Genomic DNA, 18644 nt, shown 5'->3' on the forward strand with positions numbered 1-18644 from the left:
TATATATAGAATCATTGAAAATTGAGATGAAAATACAAAAAACCTGCATTTGGTATAATGAAATAGATAATTGAGCCATGGGCAATCATCGATGCTTTTGATCATTCTGGGATTAGAGAAATTCCTCACACTTTTAGACACTGACTATGTCAAAAATGAAAAATGCAAAAAAATAATTAGGTTAGATGAGAACTTTCATCCCAAATTTGAACAGAACTGAAGGCCAACTTTTGTAATAATATTCTGAAGAATTTGTAGCTGTGGTCTTTTACAACATCTTCTTTTCCTTATACTTTCTTCTCCTTATTTCTCATTGCTGTCAACCAAAAAGACAATTTAAAGCCCACCTATATGCTTTAGATACTGTACTAGGATCTAGACAGAGCAAATGGGGGAGGGCATGGGCCTTCTTCTTTTAGAACTTGCACATTAACCTCCTATGTAAAGGGTATGTACACAGAGCTGTATATAGTCAGTCCTTTGTAACCATGGGTCACGCATTTGCACATCAAGAATATTGGGAAAAAATCAATAAAATAACAAAAAACAATAAAAAATACAATGTAACAACTACACAGCATTTATGTTGTGTTAGGCATTATAAGTAATCTAGAGATGACAAAGCAAAAGGGAGAATGTGCATAGATTATATGTAAATACTATGCTATATCATATCAGGGACTTGAGAATTTTGATATCTGTGGGATCCCTGGAACCAATTGTCCATGGATACCAAGGGGAGACTATATTAACTTATACAGGCTTAGAATGAAGTAGAGAGGATTTAGATTTCATGTTTAGGTAACAGGAAAATGGGGCCTTAAATATTTCTTTACATCAGTGAGAGACAGCTCTGTAAAGGAAATGGGATGACAGGATAAATAGAACATGAAGCTAAGGTGCCTAAGAAAAGCAGAGGGGTAGATAAAACAGTAGCAGGAGAAAAGGGATCTGAGGTGGTAATTTAGGGTGGTTTGGGTCAGGACGTTGTGAATGTGAGTCAGGCCTGATCTTTAATGTAGTAAGTAGCTATTATAGACTCTCAGAAAAGGAAAAGACATTAATAAAGTCTATGAGTGAAAAACCAACTTTGTGTGAAAGGATTTATGTTAGTTTCAGTCTACAACCTGGGAAATTTAGCAGAGAGGAAATAACCTATGGCCTGGACTACAAGCATAATTGAGACAATGTTTAGGAGAGAAAGCTGGGAGTATTTGTCAAGAGATTGAACTGAAGGACAAAGAAACATTAAAATTACTATAAGGTCTCTGTCGTGGGAGGTCAGAGTTACTTTGGTGTTGCTCCTTGTGTTGGCCAGGCTAGGTTTAGGGCAGGGGGATAGAAGGAAGAGAGACAGCTTCAGTAGGATGGAGGGAAGGATGAAAGAAGGAAGAGAGACAGCTTCAGTAGGATGGATGCGAGCGAAGTCTAAGGCATGCTGGAAGCAGTCTCTATACAGGACTCAAATGAGGAGCAAAAGTCCATGACAGAAGATAGATATACTTTCTCCTTTTCCAATCTGGTCTGGATTTAAATTGAAGTGACAGATGAATGTGTTTAGGTTTTTTTTTTTTTGTGCTATGATATTTTTCCCCCTAAGCACATGAGGATTTGAATGCTTCTTTAAGCATGCTCTTGTATTTTCTTTTGAACTCATAGTCTGCATCATTAAGGGGAGCATATTTTCTCCCTGTGAAATTATTTGGAGGTTGAGGTATCTCATTTCAGCAAGAAATGCTTCCTGAATTAAAAGAATGTGAGTAGGATCTCCGAGACCTAAAATGTTTTATGGAATCACCTATACCTCTTAGTGTGTGTGTGTGTGTGTGTGTGTGTGTGTGTGTGTGTGTGTGTGTGTGTACATATACATAGCATATACAACTATAGTTAGCTGTGTAGAAGTTCCTATGTTTGGGTTAATGTATTTTGGATGTCTTATCTTCTTTGGAGACAGGGAGCATGCTTTCTACTTCATTTATATATCTCACAGAGCAGGGTATATATAGTATACTATAGACTGCATAAATTTGAGTGTCTCAGGAATTCAAAATTATTGGCTTATCTATAAAAGCAATGTTAAAATGAATAATTTATTTAAAACAATGATAAAGAACATCATGAAATTCATACAACTTCAGACTAATCTCATATCTTTTACATTTTTTTCTATTTCAACTATAAATTAATGCTTGTTATGATAATCAAAGTACTTTGAGACTACCAGGTGTCTTCTAAATCATCAAAGAAAGAAAATATTTTTAGTGATGTGCATTGTTAAATAAATTTTATTGAGCTATCATTCTGTGAAAATTTGCAATCCAAGTATGGCATGTATGCTAATGATCACTCAATGACTGGTTAATCTTAACTCAGCCTTGGGCAAAGCCAGTACCATGTGTTCCCTCAGCTACTAAATGAGAGAAAATGACTCCTGGCTTTCAGGTATCTTAGCGAAGATTTTATTTGAAAATACTTTCTGATAGAAAGTTCCAGACAGATATTTTCATGATACAGTAACTTTGAAATTGAGCAATGAAGGATGCTACCTTTAAATGAAACTAGAAGGGGTGACAGATAGGTAAAGCATGAAATTTGAAACTGGAACTGAGTGGGACATCAAGATTAACATTGCCCTCTAATCACTTATTTTCCTTTCCCCTTTTCTCTTTCCCAAGCAAGGGGATGATTGGGCAGTAGGCCCTACCCTTCCTTTAATAAAGTGACTTACTGCTAGTTTCCTGTGATTTAGAAGAGAAAAATTCCATTTGATTCTTCACCTCAGTAATTTCCTATGATGCCTGCTGTTGTAAATGATATTTATGAGTCCTTGTTTTTCAGACAATTGCCTTGGAAAGTTATGTAACCAGACACTGATCTAAAAAGAAGTCAGATGTGAAGGTTACGGAATGTTGAATTTGTCCAAAGTTGATTTCCTGTTTATATAAGGAGAGCCTGGGACCTTTTTGCTAGGTTAGCTTTCTCCTTTGCTGAGTTTGCTCATTAGAAATATTTTAGTGTTGGCCTGCTGTGACTCACTGCCTGTCCAGTGGCTTAATAGATACTTAGGCAAGTCTACAACCGTCTTTCAGGTAATTAAACACTGGGGTTATGCACAAAAGAATATGTTTCTATGCATCAGTTATGGTGCCATTTTATCATCAGTCTTTCATTGCCACTTTCTCAATATAAGAGAGTAAAAAACATGGTATTTGAGAATCATATGCTTTACCCTTTCTTACTGCCAAGTCCAATGAAGTGCAAATTTCACTGTCATTATCCATGTTAGAGGGGTTTGCTCGGTTTCGGTTTCTGGAAATATTCACAGCAAACAATTACCCAGTGTGTTCAGCAGCAGTCAAGCCATTTGTGATGATGTAGACGTTTATTTGAACATGAAGAGAGGAATTACCTACAAGTAATTCTGGAGCCAAATGCCTCATAGGCAGAAATTCATTGGATAGCATGCATTTATTATATGGTGGCTGCCAGAAGTTTAAGCATTTGAACTCAAACTTCCTATTAGACCCTTCCCAGCATGCGGGCCACCCACCAGTTGCAAGGCATGATGACGCGACAGATGACCCGTCCTCCTTGGTAGCAATATGGATATGGGTAGTAACCTAGTAAAGGTTCACAGACGCGGCGGCAGTAGCGGTTGCCTCGACGGCAGTAAATACAACAATAACCTCTCTCATCCAGCATAGGGTCAAATTCTATTCCATTTTCAGTCTGAAAGAAGAAGAAGCCAGTGTTGGGAGGGAAAGTGCACTAGGAAGAGGTCTCATCAAGCAGGGGAGGACTATAAGACTCTATTAGTTGGGGCCTGGTAAGAAATTAAGCTCCTTAGCCTAATCATGGTGATACATCAGTAAAGATCAAGATTGGTTTTGAATGAGCCTCCTGGAACTTTCAAGTTTCTTAAACTTTTTTTTTGTTAAAAACAAGATCATTCTCCTTCCAATGACTGTGATCTGAGGGATAGCAAGTTTTGTTTCTCTTCTATCAAGAGTTAACATGAACATAACTCACGTAGTCATTTATTGGCAGATCTTCCTCACTTGCTTGTCTGGCATGACGGGTCTTCTCCACCTTCACTTGAGGGACCACCCACTGCTCATTTTGTTCAATTCCTTTTTTTTCGTTGGTAGGAAAGTGAAGGTCTTCACCGTCCTCCTCAAAGTCTTGTAACTCGGAAACTAAGATAATAAATACAAGGTTGTGATGCGACTGTTTTGCAAATGTTTCTGAAAGAAGTGCTTGGGGAAATAATAGTTGGGGATAGAGATTTTCATTCCATCTTCTGATCAGCATCATTTCGGCAGGTGTGAACCACTTTTGCAAGCTCCTTCAGTTGATATTTTAAAGTCTTTTACAAAATACACTGACCATCCCATGCATACAGACCTCTTCTTTGCTCGTTTGTCATCAAACATTTACTGCTTTGCCTTATTAATATACTAAATGAAAAAAATGAGGAAAAGGAACTTCTGTGTCTCCCACAATAATTTTACCCATGGTAGGTGCTCAATAAATATTTCTTGATTGCCTGATTTGATTCAACGTCCTCTGTCCTTCTCCCATTTCCCTTCTGTTTCTTGTCTTAAATTTTTTTAAACCTTCTATTTAGATATAATCTTAGATTTATGGAAGAGTTGCAAAAATAGTACAGAGTTCCCACATATTCTTCACTCTGTTTTCACCCTAATGTTATCTTAGATAATGATGGTACAATGATCAAAACTAAGGAATTAACATTAACTAAACTGCAGACTTTTTCTTTTTCTGTTCCAGCATCCAGTCCAGGATACCACATTGTATTTAGTCACCTTGTCTTAAATTTCCAAAGAGTACCAACAGATGCTCGTATTGGTAGAAACAGCCTCTCTTGAGTAGTATAGTAATCTATGCTGTCCAGGATGACGGAGGTCAAATTTCATGCTAGCTAGACAGAATAAGAAGACTAGGAGCCTTTACCTTCTCTATGAGCTGACTGAAAGTTGAGGGCTGGATTCTTCCACTCTGGACCTCTAGCTCTCAATTACTTTTATAGCTATTTCTAAAACAGCCACAAAGATATTTGTATTACACTTATTGCCCTATATTCTGGGGAGAATGCCACCATTTCACATAGAGAATCCTTCTTGACAACAGAGCATTGTTTTTGCTCTTCTCTCCTCTGTTCTTGGGTTTGGACCCACAGTGGTTTGAGCAATGACCCTGACTGAAATGAATATAAATGTGCAAAGAAAGACAGATTAGCCTTTTGCTATAATTAGTCACATTAGGGTGATGTTTCCTTTGCTGAGATATTTAAAAGCCTGTCAGCATTAATTTATCTGATTTATAACTTGGCTGTGAAAAATTCCCTTCACACTGGCAGTCAGCATATACAGTCTCATCCAGGAAGATATAAGCCAATCATTTGTTTTCCTAGAAATGTAGTCTCTGAAGGCTGGGAACATTAACCTGTTACTCTTTTTGGAAAGAGAAAGATGAGGATGCCATACCTGCTATTAGAGTGGGGTTAATCCAATACATGGTGACATTATCACAAATCTCCAGAATTTTGGAATTTTTAAGAAAGTCTCGATTTTCAATAGGCTTTTCTGCTGGAACCCAAATCACTGACTGTTCAAAGAAAGTTGTGGTAATTTCTTCATTCTGAAAGGAGAAAGTAGTTCAGAGTGGGGATTGACAGAGAAATTAATAGAAAGAGTGAGACATTATGGAATGTTGGAAAACGATACGTTTTGAATGTGAATAACAATTTCAGTCCTAGGGCTGCTGAGCTCTGTACCTTTGCATACAGTAGGTGCCCTTGCAAGAGTTAACAACTGTCCTTTCCTCCTGGATCTAACAGCAAGCCTGCTCACTGAAATAGGAACCTTCTTTGCTACCATTTCACTTAAAGTCATAAAGGCTTTACATTATTTTCTGGGTACCTTAGGGCTGTGTATGTTTTAATTTAAGTTTCTGGAACTCTGAGTGATTTGCATTTGTTTTCACCTTTTTAAGTGGATGTTGTGAGTCTGCCTTGTTTTACGCTTGCAGGTAAGGTTGCAGGCAGTATTTGACCTGAAACTGAAAAAATTCCTATAATCCAAAGTGGTAAGATTGATTAAATAGCAATAGGACCTAATATTTTGGTATTACAAGATTTGTCTGTAATGATAGCTATTAGGACAAAAGATGTCTTTTAATACCAAAATTTTGTTTTAAAGTTAAGTCTCCAGCTTATGACTTCAGTGGCCTTACCACTATTGTATTCCTTTCACTCTAGATGTTTAGAGTTTATCTCATGGAGTTCTTTTGCTTTATGTAGCTTTTCTTATACTGTGGAGGATACCTTCCCTTCAATTTCTGTTATTGAAGTCGTTGTCTTGTATACCTACTTCTCACTAATTTTTTTCTGGAGTCATTTACAATTCTCAAGTCTTAGCACCTTTGTCCTTGAGTCTGCAAAGACCTTGGTATGTATTGAAAGAGACTGCATAAAATGAAGCTGGTATGCTGACTAGCTTTGTTAGCAAAATCAGGGCTATTTATATACCTGCTCTGCATGTTCAACGTGCACACACCATGGATACAGTGTTGAGGGAAGTACAGAAAAGAGGTTTTTGTCATTCAGGACCACAAATGTGTCTCATAGAAAAATCTGTACCGTAAATATAAAAAACAGGATTTACTTGACGCTGCAATATTACTATCATGAGATGAATGCTTGTATTACTGAGATTAGGCAAAATTAACTGAGGAATAAATTAGTGCCAAAATGAGACATTATGGGCCTTTGCCTTTATTTCTTTCAAAAAAATGAATCCTGTTCTATCACTTCAAGCTCTCATTGCTGGCTGGCCTACTCAACTGGTTACATTATTTTCTGTAAGAATCAGCTTATGATATTGTATATAGTAGGTTTTTAATCTTATTGATTCTCCTTTCACCTTGCCCTTGCCTCCCACGGTCATTCCTAATATTCTGAAAGTTGATCTCTTCCTCAGAAACACCTAACTTATGCTTATTTAAAAAAAAAAAATCTCCAAAATTTCTCACTACTGTAGACCTTGGGAGCAGAGCATGATTTTTAGAGAATATTTTTCTTCATTTTCTTAGAAATTCTAGTAGCAAGGATCTATAAATTCTCTGGCTCTGGGGAGACCAGCAGCATGAAAGAGTAATGTGAGAGCCAATGACAGCTCTAAGACTTGGGCAAGGGAAAGGAAAAAGTGCTTCCCACCCAAAGAAAAAGATTAATGTGTAGGTGAGAATTAAGATGGAGGGAGTTGGATGGGAGAAAAGTAACAACAACAAAAACAACAACCAAACAAAAAACAGGAGATAAAGAGAAGAGAAAGATGTTTTTATAGTCTATAGAGAGATCACTATGCCATTGCCATAATTTCATTTTAGATTTTCTGGTTAAACATTAAACCAAGCCACATCAAACCAAACAGAGCAAATGTTTGTTTTTTTCTTGCTACAGTAGGGGTATACTGTCACATTGTAGCTTTAATTAGGAAATCCCTTCTCCCCTCACTGACAAAAACATATTGTAATTATAGACAAAATACCAGGGAACAATAAAGAGCCTCAGGGGCTTCCTGGATAGTTGTATTTTAAGTGATAACATTTATCTTTCACTAGACTTTCAAGGACCATTCAATGATTGCACTAGTACCCTAAGTTGCCTTGCCTGGCCTAGCAGTGTGTTTCCAGAGAATTAGTATTATGATGTGGTTTTCACCTTCTTTACTTTTGCAAAGGTTCAATGTAGATGATTCCATTAGAAGTCCAGCATAAAATGGTAAGGTAACTTAACTAAAATATTTAAAATAGGTGAAAATGGTAGTGTGACAAGAGTGGTGAGAACTCCAGTGGACTTGGGACTTTTTTTTAAGGACTTTATCTTAGGCAAGATTGATTTTGTTCCTCTTGCTCATCCCTCTTACTAAAAATTTTTGGTTTGGGAACAAAATGTCCATAATGTTAATGACTACCCAGATATAAAAGTACAGCATAGTGTTGTACCTAAAACTACAAACTATAATTTTTTGAAAGGCCTGAGTTCAAGAGTCCCATCTGCTATTCACTAGCTGTGTGACCTTGCACAAGTCACTTTTTCATTCTGCGTTCCAGTTTTCTCATCTGAAAATGATGATAATATATATCTATAGAGTTGTTTGAGAATCAAAAGAAAGTAAAGCTTTTAGTTCAAGGTTTGGCATGTAGTTAGTACCCAATAAATGATGTCTTTTGCTACCACTGCACTATTATTGTTCTTACATACCTCGTCTATCTCCTCTTCTGGTTCAGAAAATTCAGGGATCACCTTAATCTGAGTTTTGATAAAGCATTTTTGAAGACCCACAAAGTAGATGCCAGTGTATCCCTATGAAACAGACAAAACAATAATAATGTTTCCTGAAGTAGCCACAATTAATGAGTTCCATGATCTGTCAGGGCCTCAGAATAGCAAATTTTGAATTCAAAGGAAAAGTTTTGTTTTATAAATTAGATGGAGTTATTAAAGACTATTTTTAACTAGTCTCAACTGCTCTAATATTTTAAGTGGGAAGCCTCAGGAGAAAAACATCCAACTTACATTTTTAAAGTCATGAACTTCCAATGTTTCATCAGTGCCATTTCCACTTCTGAATATTTCAGTTCTGGTCACAGGATCAATTTCCATGTAAATCTTCTTCTTCTCTCCATTGCTATAGAAAGTGTGCTCCATGTCATAGGTCTGAAAGAACAGAGAAAAACAATTTCTAAGATACTCAGTGTGACCATAAGATACTTTAATTGTATAATATCTGGGGCACCTTCTCTTTCCAGAACCTTTGTAGTGAGGTGCCATCTCAGTAGCTTGCCACTGGAAATTCTCTGAAACTTCAGATTAAAGTGAAGTGCTTTTTGTTGCTGGAGCTGACATGGGGATCCCTTCAGAGCCAGTATTTTGAATTCAAGCCAAGCTGCTGAACTAATTACTAAGAATTCCAACAGTTTTCTTGGCAGCCTTGACTAAACAGCAAATGATATTCTGTAAACCAGCCTGTGAAGTATTTTCCCCTTGTGTTAAGCCAAGGGATCACCTAAAACCTATGCTGTTTCTTTAAGCTACCACTTCCCTTTCTAAGCACTCTGTAATAACACCCCCCCCCATGAAATTCACCAGGGCTGAGATAGAGATTTGGACACACTTCCAGTGGTTAGGTATTGTTTCTATCTTCTTAACTGTCCAAGGTTTTAATATTGCTACAACAGTTTTCGGTCTCTCCTTTTTAGAATTCGAAGACTTTCTCCTTGGCCAATATTAGGTAACAGTCCTACCATGCTCTGTTTGCTTCCTTTTGCTTTGAACTCCAGGAAACATTTATTGCTTTCCCTTAGCCTTCTTTTTTTATAGTTTAGCTAACCCTACCCAGTTTATTCCTGAGTTGTTTTCCAAACCTCATCCAATTGTCTTAAAGTTTTGCAGATTCTCCTGTATATATAGAAATCAGCAACGGTGTCAAGTGCCCTGCATTAAGTAATGTGGAGTCTCCCAAGAAGAGTGCCTTAAAAGGGCTGGTCATCAGGTCTTTCTTGAGTGGCTAAAATAAAACCCCATATTTTGTTGTGACAATTGTCTTTCTAAAGACCAAGAGGACCAGTTTCAACCAGTATCTCAGTTTAGGAGTAAATCCATAATCTATAACTTAGGGCAGGCATATTTATAGCTAGAAATGAATAATAATTATAAAGGCATTTGCTATTTGTCACAAACCAGGCAAGACCTGATGGTATCATTTGGAACTCTATTTTGTCCTTGTTGTTAGGGGGACTTTGATGATCAGATCTCTTCATATTCATTTTTCCTTATGAAAATAACTGGAGAACTAAAAGTGTAAAAAAGCAAGTCATCTACAGAGCCAACGTTGCTTTCTAATGATACAGTTCCCAGTGGCAGCCTCATAGAACTTGTACTGGGTTGGGTTGTTTTTTAGTGCCTGTTGATGCCTGTGACTGAATGTTAGTTTAACCTGGTCAAATTGTCTCCAACTCAAGTAGAAAAACAAGTTGGAATCATTTGTAGAAAAAACTATTACTTTAAGGGTGAAAAGTCTAATGTAACTGCTGAATAGATAACAGACAATGATAATTATCTCTCAGAGCTCTACAGTGTCTTGGACATATCAGCACTTAAGTATTTGTTGAATAAATTTTTCCCATCAATGGCACATCTTCCTGAAGAGAGATTTTGAGCATTGGCAAGGTCTTTTAAGAGACCATTTTAAAAGTGAAAGAAAAACAATGCTTAGAACTCTCCAGCAACTGCAGAGTTAATTCAGGAAATCTGGCCTTTTCTGTGACAGGTAGCAAACTTCTTTAGGCTTGTTACTTGCTTCTAGTTACAAATATGTCCTCAGTTCCAGCTCTGCAGCCAGCTTGAGAAAAGAAACTTCTACCTATGGCAACAAACTGAGCTCTCAGTTGTTCTGACCTAAGTAGAGGAGAGAGACATCCACTTCAGATGCAGTCTTATCAACAGAGGGGAGTTTTGTTAGAAATACTATCCATTGTTGAGATAAATATAGACACCATTAGCCATTGGGAGCTAAGGTAGGGTGTTTGTTTCATCAGTAGTACCACTAATGGGTTATGGTATGGAAAAATGAGGTTAGAGACCAGGGGATGTTGGAACACTGCCTACCCAGGCCAAAAAAAAAAAACAACACAGACTGTATTTTCAATCACTGGTAGAAGACTATGGAACTATACTGGTGACATTTAGAATTTCAGTGTACTTCTGTGGAATGAGTTTTCCTGCACTGTTGGCAATGCATTTTACTTGGACACCTTGCTAGATGAAAACTATTGGAAACTGCCAAGCTCAGCAGATCTTGATTATTTTCAACATTCCTGGAAAGAGATTTTTGTTGTTGTTATTTCTGTTTTTTGATTTTTGGTGAGGGAGAGGTGTCCATTATGATTGTATTCATTAGTCAACTTGTTGACTTTGTGTTAGCAATGATAGGTTGCTAAATACAGTGGGATCAGAATGACTTCTTCATGCGTGAATCCTTGGTGGGGAGTAGGATTGGGGAGCTATGTATTCACCCAGATAGAATTCCACTATCAAAGGTGTCCTTTTGGAACAGACTGTCCTTTGTCTAGGAAGATGATGCTGGTGGCCCACTTTGAACTGTTTGGAGATGATTTGAGCAAATTCAGACATACTGTCTCGCCTGGGTCCCTGTGGAGCACATTGCTTGGGTAACGGCTATGCAAGTTTCATTGGCCCATATGAAGACTGAGCTCATGCCTTTGGCATCACAAGCGCTTTGCTCTCTGCTAAGCTCCCTGGCTCAGGTGTTGAGGGTCTTTCTGGAGATGAAGGAATAAATGGCTTTGTCCTTTCCAGGAGTAAGCTAAAGTAGAGACAGGATGATTGGCCTGAGAGAGGTGTGAATGGACTACAAGTAGTTCACCTCAGATTGTCCCCAACTCAGCGTTACTCTAGGAAGGACAGAGCAAGGACAGAGTATGATGAGGAATGCACCCTTGAAAAACTGGCAAGTAGAGAAAATAAATCTTTGGTGCTTTAGTTTGTCTTTTCTCTTCTCTTTTCATATCCTGTTCACTCTGTACTCTCATAAGTCTTCTCCCTTCTCTTTCCATCTCAGTTTGTCCCTTTGTCTCCTGTCTAGATGTCTAAGAATCGCATAATGCTTCAGGCACCTTATGACAAAGAAGAAATCAATCTGACAAATGATTTCACACTTAGATATTAGTGATGGATACTTGTCTGTTTAAAAAACCGAATACTATATTTCACTTAAAGGAATGAAGTACCAATGGTGGATTTTAGGCACAGTGGCATCAGGAATAGGAGGTATTTAGAGTAAGGACATCTTTTCTGCACCACTCAAATGGGCTCTTACTCTGCCCACACATAAGGCTGGCCTTAACTGTAAGAGTCAGAACACTGGAATGGAGAAAGGAAGGCAATGGAATGAAATATGAATCAGAAGCAAAATGAGACAGATAAGTGGTTAAGCCCAGGCAATGAAATGTGTAAGAAGACCACACTGACAAAACATGGAGAGGACACAAACCCATTTCTCTTCCCTGCCCAGGAATTCTGTCCTCAGTCCAGTTAAATCTTCCACTCAGGCAGTAAATGAGCCCTGACATCCCCCCTTTCAGAGTTTGCCCTGTTTTCTTGCTTCTGTTTGTGACAGTTTCTGAGATAAGGAAAAAAACCTTTTTGTAAAGAATAAGCCTGCCTCAGACCTCAGTGTGATGTATCTGTTTTGGGGGCAAGTAGCTTTAGCCTGTCCTGACAAGGATTTGAGGACATTTGGCTTAGGTTTGTTTTTTGAAGTCTGTGATTAATCTAGCAACTCTTTCCTCCACCTTCATCCTTTACTGTCTGTTTATGAGGTCCACTCGCCAAAGGTGAAATACATGTTCAGATTAGCTGGCTAGCAGGTGTTAAGCTGGAATAAAGGAAAGGAAATGCACTGTACCATATTATTACAGACCTAGCCTGTGGGAATTAAAAGGCCTCTGGGTATTTCTTTAACAACATGGAGCAGACAGCTTGTTTCTTATGCAAAGTTGGACTTCTGCATCTTCAATCACCAGTTCTCAGCCATGAAAAAACTTGGCACAAGCAGCACAGACATTCCTCTTTTTCAACAAGAAAAAGCCGCTTCTTTCATCTACAGACTTGAGCTGGCCAGGAAGTTTTCCCCTATCCACTATCCCCACCCTGATTCTTAAACACAGCTGAAGAATAATGGAAAGAATCTTCAGACTAGATTCTAGGCTTAATCTCAACTCTGTAATTTACAAGCTATGTGACTTTGGGCAAGTCACTGAATGTCTCTGGGGGTTCAGTTCAGATCTTTATCTCCTACTTTTTTTCAGCTATAACGCTAGATAATTAGCAAAATCAGTTCTACTCAGATTTGGGCTGACACTTGTCAGGTTGATGATTGAACTGCTACTACCTGTTGACCACCTGGGTTACTTCCCCCTACATCCCTAATTCCACTCTCAGCCACTCAAGGACAGTTCTCTTTGAAGATGAAGGCTCCCCCTGCTGGTGTCACATAAGTTGCTCAGCAAATGCTGGTTTAGGAGAATGCAAGGACTAAGAATATGCCCAATGTGGCGAGAGTCTGGCTCCATGTCACTAGTAAGAGTTGCCCCTGAGTAGCCCAGAGAAGGAGCTAGTCCAGTGAGAATTGCTGCACAAGGGTGAACCTTGGTCTTGCAATGGTTTAAGAAGAAAAAAAATGAAGGGAAGTCTGTTTTTCTAAAATGCCAACATGGCATCATCTGATGATGCTCAGTCCCCCTGCTAAAGAGATTCCAGTGGCAACTTCATTTTTTCTTGAGGTATATCCATGCTTTTCCAGACTCACATTTCACTCACTAGACTACTATGTAGGGAACCTGGTAAGAAAAGTTCTCTTCCCTGTGTGCCTAGAGAGGGGTGAAGAAAGTTAATCTTGCACTAATGCTAGCATTAAAGAAAAAGACACAAAAAAAGTTGAATGACTTGGCAAGTAAGTACTTCTTCTGAGCAAAGGATTTTTAGCCTAGAATGATATTGAGCTTTCAATCCTAGATGAAACTGTTTTAATGGTCATCTTCAATAGAGGCAGGGTGAGGTGGCAGAAAGATGCCTGCCTATCCCTACCATGTCTCATTGCTTTGGTAGGATGTAGAAGTTAAGGGAATGCCCCTAAGAATGTGTTGATTGCTGTATGGCGCTGATAACTTCCCAAAAGCTCTAAAGTCACCAGGTAGTTCCTATGTGGAAGTATGGCCTTTTATTTATTTAATTTATGATTCTTCTGCCTCATTCCACAATGGCTTGGTGGGGATGGGGCCCAAGATGTGTACCATGTTTATAAGCTGTTGTTTAAGGACTGGGATTTTTCTGATTTGTTTTCTTCATGTTGGATTAATTAACTGGGGAGTTGGCTTTTGATTATTTCAAGTTGAATGTGTAATACAGGGAACAAGAATGTTTCTCTGGGGATTCTGCTTCTGTGATCCCAGGACAATCACTGCCTGGAAGTGAAGCCTCATTGTGATGCTCTCTCAAAATTGCTGGTACTGAATAGGTCTACACTGCTTGGCTAACAGAGCAGAGTACAGAGTTCGATGAACCTGGCTTTCATTTAGCTTAAGTGGTTCCTACATGGGCCTGTGGCCTATAAGAAAGTGCAGCAGTTCACCAGAGTTAGTCCTCCTTGTTTTACTTTATTTTGATCTCTTTGTCTCTGGTGTGTGTGTGTGTGTGCAGGTGTGTGTGTGTGTGTGTGTGTGTGTGTGTGTGTGTGTATGCTTGAGGTGTGTGAAGGGAGGGTGTCAAGCATGGCTTACTTCCCCTTTGGAATCAGAATTCTGGATTTTTTTGACACGCCAAGGTGGGAGAGAGGAGGACTTATTGGCATGGAAATGTCAACACCAGATGTAGAATGTTAAACAAACACTGTTTATTATACACAGCTGTTGAAAAACTTAAAAGGGGGTGTGGTGGGGGCTAGGAGAGAAAACACTAGAGCTTGAAGGAAGCCCCAACAGCAAACAAATCACTGCCATCAATAAGTACAGTAGCATTCACAGTTCTCTCTATCAAGGTCTCCATAGACCCCAGCAAGTCTCATAGACTTGTAAAGGAAAGTCCAGAAAAGCCTGGGTTTTAATCTGCTAACCATTGCTTCTTGCTAGGCCATATTCTTAGGGAGAGAGTCTTTAATTTGTGTAAGACACTTGGATTCTTTTCTTCTGCAACTCTTCTAAGACAAATCTGACTGCTAGCCTCTTCCCAGGATTCCCAAGTCAGCTCCAAGACAGGTTTACTGGTAGTCTAAACCATTGAAAACATAAAGTGTCTCCTGGGCTCCTTGTCTGGGGATTGAAGGTAGTAGTGGACCGAGTAAAGGATCCATATTGCTAGCTGGCTTCTTGATTTGTAATGAACCCAACCTAGTCTTGTGAATGTTAGGACTTAAATATCAAAGATAATAAACTGCAACTCCCCAGTGGAATGGAAAACAAACATTTGTTCATGATAGAGAAACTTGCCCTAGGGGATACCTATTGTCTTTTATCTGGATCACTTTGCAATAACTGTATTAATTTTGTGTTCCTTTGCTGAAAATTATATCTCCAAATGGATTAATTCATAAGAGATTTGATTCACTTTATTCATGTGCATGCTCTGCCAACATTTTACTTTTGGTTTGAGGAATCACAGAAGTGCTTTTTATAACCCATTAAAAAGAGAACTGGAATGAGAGGCAAAGATGATATAATAGGGAGGCAGAAGAGACCATGGACCCTGCCAGTGAGTTTGGTGTCTTGCAGGATAAAGGGAAGGTCCCACCTAGTCACTTATAACTGCACTGAGGCAAATAGCACTGTAAGTTAAGAAAAACACATAAACCCTTTTGGACTAGCGTTTGCCGTATCAACAGCTACAATAAAAAAGAAAGACTATCTGGCTCCTCATTTAGACAGGCATCTATGGGTGGTCAAAAGGACTAGCTACCTGCCACACCCAGTTAAATACATTATGGAGAACAAAACGATTTATGGTCTTCTAACTCACATATAATTTTCAAGAGAATCTAAGATTCAACTTATGGGGCAGCATATCACCTTGGAAATTAGCTAAATAGTACCAGAATTGTATTGGAATATATCTTGGCACTCTTATTCATTTGCCATTTTCTTCCTAATTGTGATTGCTTTGCCCACCCTGTTAGCCTGAACACAGGTGGCTTCTCTAGAAAGGCATTTGAATAGTAAGTAGTTCAAAAGCAGGGAGTGGTGGTGGGGGGAGGGGCGGGGAATAACTTAAAGGCACTGGGTGGTGCCTAAAATACTTTCTAGAACAAGGTATAAATAAAAAGCCAAACAAAGTAGGCTGGTTTGCCCTCACTCCTACTTAAACTTAATAAAATATCCTTTGGGACTAAATAAAAGTGAGTATGACAGCAGAGGTGGAAAACCTAAGGATGGCTATGCCTTACTTCTCTCCTTTCTTTTGGACACTTTAGCCAGTTTATTTTCTATTTCTCTCCCTTTGCCTCTCCCTCCCTCTTGACCCATATTCTTTCCTCTCTGCTCCTAGCGCTCCTTTGGCTCCTAATGGTCCATGCCAACCCATTTTCTTTTTGTCTCATCCTCCTTTCTGGATTTGTGCCTTTTCCTCCCTACATCTGTTACCAAATAGAAATGAGTATCTCATGACAACAAATTAACAACAGTAGCAACAACAACAATTACCCTCACACAGGCGGAAAAGCATGGCAAAGTCAGAAAATCGTCTTCATGTCTTACAGTTTGTATATTTATTAATTTTCTTTCAAATGGAATTTGGGTCACATCTAAACTTGTTCATTGCATATGAGCTGGAGAATAACAATAACACTAAGGTACACAAATATAAGCCACAATGACCAGCCAAGCTTCACCAAATAACCCCAATATCAGACATTTCCTGAGATACCTGTGATTAATGACTTGGTGCCACATGCTTCTACCTTGTGACATTACTATCTTAGTAAGGCAGTGATGATTGTGGCTGCCAAGGAGCTAAAAAGCTCTAGTTTTTTTTTTAAGTCATAAATAAAAGTGAGCTCAGTTATGAGAGTTGCTCCTTCTGAAAAGGAGCTTGCTGCCTGTCCTCACAGCAGATGCATTAAGTCAGAAACATAATCCCTGAAAATCCTTTGCTGCCCATTTCAGGTGGTTTCTCCTGATGTGGTGGTATAATTACTTTTCCATCAGTTTCTGTCCAGATAATTGAAAGAAAGATGGAAAGTATTTTTTAAAGTAAAAAAAAAAATTGCTTCTAGGAGGAGTCTTAACTCCTTAAAGCCAAGCATTATAGAAGTATGATTAATTCTATATGCTATTATTACTAACTGAAATACAGAAGACAATTTTTCCCTTACCGAAATTATTAGGCAGATAAAAGAGAGAAAAATCTTGATTTGGGTTTTCATACCACCAAAAATAAACACAAAAGCGACTTCATGATTTTTATTTTCAAAATAATGTATATATCAACCACTACTTAGATTCAATCAAACTCAAAACAGAAGCATTGGATTATAATGTGCATTTACTTTACTTACTTTTTTGGGTGCCTCCGGCCAGAAGTGCTTACTCCCCCAAAACAGGACAATTAGAGTTAGGGCCAGGATACCAAACACCAGTCCACAAATCTTTAGTGATTTACGTATCTTCTTGGATTTAAAAGTTTCTGCCTAAGCAAACAGCAGAGAGAGTAAAACAATACATAATAACTCTCAAAATAGCAAGCCATAATTCAAAGTCATCTTTGATTCTACTTTCTAATGTTCACATCACAATACGATAAATCTGTGAAACCATGCTGTAGCCCAAAAGGAAAAAATATGAATCAACTTACATTTAGAATGTGACAGTCCTCACAGTTCTCTGGAGGATTCTTTGCCATAGTCTCTCAGCACACAGTACTCTTTCCCTGCTTTGAGAGGACTGAGAGACCACTGCTGAGGTGGAGTTGCAAGTGAGTCGTCTAACAGATGCCAGAGGAGAAGCTGAATTTATATGGCTCAAATATGTCATACCAGAGCCTAAGGGAGCCCAGGGGGCTCCTGTGCTGCGATTTGTTACATAGATATACCCATATATGTATATAACTTCTGTGCACAGAATTCCATCCAGAATGGCAAAGACAGAAAGTTATAATGAAAACTATTGTCCTGGGGGTTGGGTTGGAAGGGGACCAAGCCTAGGACACAGTGAAATTATTTTTCACTGTGAACTTAAAATAGCAGTGGCAATACATGCTGCATATTCCAGAAATAAGCAAACAAAACAAAGAGGGAAATGAAGTCCTAACTTCAATTCCATTCGACTCAACAAATATTTATTGCAGGAATATTAAGTGTCAAGTACTGTGCTTGGTGATGGAGATTCAGAAGTGAGTAAGATATTGCCTCCTTCACCGTATTAAAGCTCTTTAAACGTTGAGATCAATATGTACTCAACTAATTATAATTTAAAACAGGATAAAACAAAGACTAATTGTAAATTCTCTCTTTATCCTTCTTTGGTTTTTCTTTTGTGGGCCCTCTTCCTCAGTATGCTCTTTATGGTTGACTATAGTCACCTTCATATGCCTTATAGTTCTCTCCTTGATGATCATTTCAATTTTACATACACTTCTAAGATGATCTCATTTACTTCTACAGTTTAAAATGACACCTATATATCAATGATTTCCAAATCTGTACCTGCAACCCAGTTCCACTTTTTAATTTCAAAGTTATTTGAACGTCTCTACCTGGACAAGCTTCAGGAATCTCAAACTCAACATATTTTGTATCATACTCTTCTTTTAACACCTTCTTTTTCCAGCCTACTTTCTTTTCCATATTTCCAATCTTGGCTGGTGGCTGTATTAGTTTGTTAGGCCTACCTTAACAAAGTACCACAGACTGAATGGTTTAAACAACAGACATGCACATTCTTACAGCTCTGGAGGTTAGAAGTACAAGGATCAAGGTGTCAGCAGAGTTAGCTTCTTCTAAGGCCTGTTTCCTTGGCTTGTAGATGGCTTGTAGATTTTCATGTTTACATGA

The 18644-nt window shown here is 38.4% G+C and overlaps 1 protein-coding gene across 1 annotated transcript; it reads right to left on the reverse strand.

Moving 5' to 3' along the window:
• Positions 1-3366: 3366 nt before the first annotated feature.
• Positions 3367-17720, reverse strand: TNMD (tenomodulin). Its single transcript, XM_008063679.1, has 7 exons — positions 17447-17720; positions 17151-17282; positions 8603-8743; positions 8288-8389; positions 5508-5661; positions 4030-4196; positions 3367-3729 (listed from the first exon to the last, which is right to left on the reverse strand). Exons 1-7 carry the CDS (start codon positions 17492-17494, stop codon positions 3520-3522), a joined length of 954 nt encoding a protein of 317 aa, XP_008061870.1. The 5' UTR covers positions 17495-17720; the 3' UTR covers positions 3367-3519.
• Between the last annotated feature and the right edge of the window lie 924 nt (positions 17721-18644).

The sequence above is a fragment of the Carlito syrichta genome, unplaced genomic scaffold, assembly GCF_000164805.1.
Source record: "Carlito syrichta isolate Samal-C Ts95f unplaced genomic scaffold, Tarsius_syrichta-2.0.1 Scaffold306989, whole genome shotgun sequence".
Taxonomy (NCBI): Eukaryota; Metazoa; Chordata; class Mammalia; order Primates; family Tarsiidae; genus Carlito; species Carlito syrichta.

Bases quoted from the DNA above. Each gene is read 5' to 3' on its own strand.
- TNMD (XM_008063679.1), bottom strand. From the start codon at position 17,494: ATGGCAAAGAATCCTCCAGAGAACTGTGAGGACTGTCACATTCTAAAT. The intron at 8,390-8,602 runs GTAAGTTGGATG...TCTGTTTCATAG, and splicing joins AAGTTCATGACTTTAAAAAT to GGATACACTGGCATCTACTT. The intron at 5,662-8,287 runs GTATGTAAGAAC...TTCTCCTTTCAG, and splicing joins CAGAAGAGGAGATAGACGAG to AATGAAGAAATTACCACAAC.